This window comes from Lathyrus oleraceus, chromosome 7, assembly GCF_024323335.1.
Source record: "Lathyrus oleraceus cultivar Zhongwan6 chromosome 7, CAAS_Psat_ZW6_1.0, whole genome shotgun sequence".
In the NCBI taxonomy this organism is placed as follows: Eukaryota; Viridiplantae; Streptophyta; class Magnoliopsida; order Fabales; family Fabaceae; genus Lathyrus; species Lathyrus oleraceus.
Genome location: NC_066585.1, coordinates 348,860,130 through 348,866,129, shown reverse-complemented (window position 1 = coordinate 348,866,129; position 6,000 = coordinate 348,860,130). Strand labels below are relative to the sequence as shown.

The window sequence follows — 6,000 nt, the reverse complement described above, 5'->3', positions numbered from 1 at the left end:
CAATTCCCATGTCGTGCTTTCTCCGACTGCACCAATCCAAACAACCTTCACCAAATCAATTTCCTTTCCCCGTAGGGACTTCGTCTCACAACCTTCGATCCTCAAAGGCATCGTCTCAACCGTAAGGTTATCGCGCACTTGAATATCATCCATTTGAATCACATGAGACAGGTCCGGAATATACTTCCTAAGTTGAGACACATGGAACACGTCATGCAAATTCGAGAGGTTTGGCGGTAACGCCACTCTATAAGCAACTCTTCCCACTCTACTCGTAATTTGATATGGTCCAATGAAACGAGGAGTCAACTTCTTACCTTGCAATGCTCGTCCAACACCGGTCGTAGGTGTGACTCTTAGAAACACATGATCACCCTCTTGAAATTCCAAATCCTTTCTCCTCTTATCATGATAACTCTTTTTCCTACTTTGAGAAATCTTCATCTTATCCCGAATCATCTTAACCGTCTTGGTAGTTTCTCGAACAATATCGGGTCCAAGTACCACACTTTCACCAGATTCATGCCAACACAACAGAGTCCTACACCTCCGCCAATACAAAGCTTCCAAAGGCGCCATTCCAATACTTGAATGATAACTATTGTTGTAAGTAAACTCCACCAACGGAAGGTGAGTATCCCATGAACCTCCTTGTTCAAGAATACACACCCTTAACAAATCTTCCAAGGATTGGATAGTCCTCTCCGTTTGACCATCCGTCTGAGGATGATACGCCGAACTCAACCTCAACTTGGAACCTAAAGCTTCTTGCAAACTCTTCCAAAATTCTGAAGTGAACCTCGGATCTCTATCCGAAACAATACAAAGAGGAACACCGTGCAGCTTCACAATAACATTGGTATAAATCTCCGCCAACTTCGACACCGGATAACTTATGTTAATAGGAATAAAGTGAGCCGACTTCGTAAGCCTATCAACAATCACCCAAATAGCATCGCATCCTCTAGATGTATTCGGTAAACCCGTCACAAAGTCCATGGAAATGCTATCCCACTTCCACTCAGGAATTTCTAACGGTTGCATTAACCCCGCAGGTTTATGATGCTCCACCTTTGATTTCTGTCAAGTCAAGCACGCATACACAAACCGAGCTACTTCACGCTTCATTCCCGACCACCAAAATAATCTTTTCAAATCTTGGTACATCTTAGTCGCTCCGGGATGAATACTCAAATAACTCCTATGGCTTTCTTCCAAGATCATCCTTTTTAAATCCACATCATCGGGAACACAAATCCTATCACGAAACCTCAACACCCATTGTGCATCCAATTTGAAATCCTCATTCTCAGATTGTCCGAGTCCAATGAGCACATCAACAAGTTTCATATCCAACTTCTGAGCCTCCCTAATGCTATCAAGAAAATCATTGTTAATCTTTAACATACCCAAAATCACACTTCTTGGTGTCACCTCGATCACTAAGCTCATATCTCGTAATTTCTCAATCAACTCCAACTCTTACATCATCAAGGTCGACATATGCAAAGTCTTCCTACTCAGAGCATCGGCCACCACATTCGCTTTTCCCGGATGGTAGTTCAACCCAAAGTCATAATCCTTTAGCAATTCCAGCCGTCTCCTTTGTCTCATGTTCAGCTCTCTTTGATCAAACAAATACTTCAAGCTTTTATGGTCACTAAAGACTTCAAATCTAGATCCGTAAAGGTAATGTCTCCAAATTTTCAAAACAAACACAACCGCCACAAGCTCCAAATCATGCGTAGGGTAGTTTTTCTCATGAATCCTCAATTGTCTAGAAGCATAAGCGACCACCTTACCATTCTGCATAAGCACACCTCTTAATCCCATTTTCGAAGCATCGCAATAAACCACAAACGGTTCCTCGGGATTTGGCAAAATCAAAATCGGAGCCGTTGTCAACCTTTTCTTCAACTCAAGGAAACTTTCTTCACATCGGACATCCCACACAAAAGCAGCACCCTTACAAGTTAACTTAGTCAAAGGAAGTGCCAACTTAGAAAATCCTTCTATAAACCTCCTATAGTAACCTGCCAAGCCTAGGAAACTTCTTATCTTGGTAACTGACGTAGGAGCTTCCCATTGCAACACCGCATCAATCTTCGATGGATCAACCGCAATTCCGTCACCGGAAACAACATGACCAAGAAAGCTAACTTCTCTCAACCAAAACTCACACTTAGACAACTTAGCATACAATCTCTTCTCTTTCAACACTTGCAAAACAATACGCAAATGTTCCACATGCTCTTCCTCCGACTTAGAATAAACCAAAATGTCGTCTATGAACACCACCACAAATTGATCCAAATAAGGATGGAAAATGCGATTCATGTACTCCATGAATACTCTCGGCGCATTAGTAACGCCGAAAGGCATCACCGTGTACTCGTAGTGTCCATAACGAGTCCTGAAAGCAGTTTTCTGAATGTCCTCATCTTTCACCTTAATTTGATGGTAGCCCGACCTTAGATCAATGTTACTGAAAAATACGAGCACCCACTAACCAATCCATCAAGTCATTGATCCTTGGGAGTGGGTACCTATTCTTAATCGTCACCTTATCCAATTGTCTATAATCAATACAAAGTCGCATGCTTCTGTCTTTTTTTTTTCACCAGCAAAACTGGAGCTCCCCAAGGTGATACACTAGGTCTCACAAACTTCCTTTCAAGCAAATTCTCTAGCTGACTCTTCAGTTCAGCCAACTCTGATGCTGACATCCTATATGGCGCCATAGAGATGGGTCTAGTACCAGGTACAAGGTCAATAGTGAACTCAACTTCTCTTTCTGGCGGTGCACTAGGAATCTCATCGGGAAAAACTTCAGGGAAATTGCACACCACCGGCAAGTCCGCAATTACAGCCTAACTCTCCACAGACAAGCATGCCATCAACAAGAACACCAACGCGTCTTCTTCTATGAACTCCTTCAATTGTTTCTTGGATAACAATTTTGTTCTTCCCTCTTCTTCGGCAGAAGAAAACCTCACAGTGTTGTTGTAGCAATTAATATGAACATAGGTAGGTTTCAACCAGTCCATACCCAATACTACATCCAACCCGACAAGCGGCAAACAAACAAGATCAACTACAAAATCTTTACCAAATATTGACAAAGGGCAACTCTTACACACAAGAGACATAGATACCGTTCCCTTAGCGGGAACCTCAACAATCATATCTCTACCCAAGGAAGACAAAGAAAGACCCAATCTTTCAACACAATCCGCAGCAACAAAACAGTGTGTGGCACAGGTATCAATAATAGTAATTAAAGGAATGCTATTAATGAAACAAGTACCTCGAACAAGTCCATCTTCATTTGTAGTCTGAGTTCCCGACAAAGAAAACACTTTACCACTCTCTGGTCCCGTCTTTGGCTTCTGACATTTAGCACTGATATGTCCTCCTTCTCCACAGTTAAAGCAAACAACATCCTTCTGCTTACAATCACGAGCCGCATGTCCCGGCATACCACAACGGAAACATCTCGTTTCACCAAGCCTACACACATTACTCTTGTGACCCGGCTTTCCACACTTGAAACAGATAACATTAGCAGGAACATCTCCCCCACTTGTTCTTCGAGCCGAAATCTCTTTCTGTTTCCCTTTTCCAACCGGAGTTTCATATGGCTTACCACGACTGTGTTGGCCCCTTCCTCTCTTCTCAGACAAGATCTTATAGTGTGCATTGTTGTCCTCTTCAAAGATTCTACAACTATCAATCAGATTCGCAAAGACGCGAATCTTTTGATATCCCACAACTTTCTTAATTTACGGACGCAATCCATTTTCAAAATTGATGCACTTAGAGAATTCGGCATTGGCTCCATCATAGTGAGGATAGAAATTAGCCAATTCAGTGAACTTAGCTGCATACTCCGTGACAGACAAGTTCCCTTGCTTCAACTCGAGGAATTCAATCTCTTTCTTTCCTCGCACATCTTCTGGATAATACTTCCTTAGAAATTCTCTACGAAACACTTCCCAAGTAATCTCCTCGCCCGCAGTTTCCAACCTTAGACGAGTGTCCACCCACCAATCATCGGCTTCACCTGACAGCTTATGAGTTCCATAACGGATCTTTTGCACAAGAGTGCAATCCATCACTCTGAAGATTCTTTCAATCTCCTTCAACCAAGCCAAGGCTCCTTCAGGATCATACCTACCCAGAAAAGTAGGCGGGTTCTCCCTCTGAAACGTCGCCAGACTACGAGACCCCACGTTCTCGTCAGCATTGGGTGGGTTCTGGAACGCCTGAGCCATTGCCTGCATAGCTGTAGCAAGAGCCTCATCATTCTTCCCAGCATTTCTTCCGGCCATCTTACACTTCTGCTCACAACACAAACAAGGATTAGCAACAAATTAACAACACAAGGTCGTTAAACAACAAAAGACTCAACAACGTGGTCGGATGGACCGACCTGCTCTGATTCCACTAATGTAACACCCCAATTCTACCCGTCGTAAATTCAATTAAAAATCAGAGTAAACAAATTTCACACAAAATTGACGCATCACATATATCATTTCATCAACACTTAAACAAATTACGCAAGGATCCACTTAGTCCTTGTTAAATAATAAACAACACTGTATATGGATTCACCTAGTCCATATAGCAGCAATACACAAAACATCGCAACGGAAATCATTTAGATAATTAAGTTGAGTCGTACATTTACACATTCAAAAGAAAACAAGCAAACAAATGCCCATCACAACTATCATATACAATGATATTCAAAAGGGCATTGATACTACTAAAATCATGAAAAGCGTTCATTAACCCCTGAGTGTTATAATCCTAATCAGAGCAATGACGCCAAAAGTGTGCTACCACTATCCTCCTCTCAACGCGGAGCACCTGCACGTTACCAATATAAAGGTAACGGCCAACAACAAAAGGGTGAGATACTCAAATCATATAATCAAGATAATGATAAGCAATATATAAGTAAATTCGGAAAGTTAAAAATATTGTTACCATATCGCACAATCCTTCACTTGAATGCTGATGTATTTAATCATAAATAAAGTCAATAATCATCCACAACATCAATGTTACATCATAGCATCTCATCACTTTTAACATTTCATCATTCCATCATAAAACATTACGATTCATCGCATCATCGCAAAATATCACCGCACATCATAAACCGTCACATAACAACAATTATCACAAAATTCGGAAATAAACATAACCAACATATGTGACTCAACTATGTAAATGCTATGCGGTACCGACTCGTCGCTTTGCCATCAAGGCCAAGGCTTTATGCCCACTTCGCTTTTGCCAAAAGGCCACGTCGCTATTGCCAAAAGGCCACGTCGCTTATGCAAATGTATGTGACTCCATGATAAATGATACACATACACCAAAATCATCATCTCATCAACATAACTCATCACAATGGCCGAAGCCCACGTCGCTATTGCCATTTAGGCCACGTCGCCATTCACATGCATAAAAGCATTCACACAACATCATGTTCACCAACATTCATGCATATGTTTATATATAAAACAAATGAGAATATTCATCACAATCAATTGTTTCATCATACAATCTCTTAGGTAATTCAACCTCATGCCATGTTTATTTACATCGTACACCTACACAGTATAGTTAAATGGTATTCCTCATTAATCAAATAGGCTTCCTACTATATCAATTATTAATCACTTTTCCAAAACAATCACTTATTAAGATAAGCCCTTATAATGGCCTATTAAAATTAACAACATGTAGAAAATTTCATAAGCTTCGCAACGTTCCGAACGGGGACCAAAACGGAGTTACGGTTCAAAAGTTATGACTTTTTGAAGTTTACAAAAGAATTATGTTTTCAACTCAGTTGGCGCCGCGAATTTAGCAGGAAACATAGAAAATGCGTTTTTGACCGTTAAATACCTTCCGGACCTCCGATTTCGATTCCGTAAAAAGTCTCATTCTCAGAATTCAACAAACTGCAATATTTTCAATATT

At 41.0% G+C, this 6,000-nt stretch overlaps 1 protein-coding gene across 1 annotated transcript in view; it reads right to left on the bottom strand.

Annotated features, from left to right (window-relative positions):
- Positions 1-1,083: 1,083 nt before the first annotated feature.
- LOC127103768 (uncharacterized) overlaps positions 1,084-6,000 on the bottom strand; it is a 155,502-nt gene continuing 150,585 nt past the window's right edge. Inside the window, exons 2-8 of the mRNA XM_051041001.1 lie at positions 5,926-5,981; positions 4,849-4,925; positions 3,787-4,340; positions 2,876-3,726; positions 2,590-2,827; positions 1,487-2,485; positions 1,084-1,375 (exon numbers count right to left, since the gene is read on the bottom strand). Of these exons, the coding sequence (XP_050896958.1) occupies positions 1,084-1,375; positions 1,487-2,485; positions 2,590-2,827; positions 2,876-3,726; positions 3,787-4,340; positions 4,849-4,925; positions 5,926-5,981 (3,067 nt within the window). The remainder of the gene's footprint in view (positions 1,376-1,486; positions 2,486-2,589; positions 2,828-2,875; positions 3,727-3,786; positions 4,341-4,848; positions 4,926-5,925; positions 5,982-6,000) is intronic.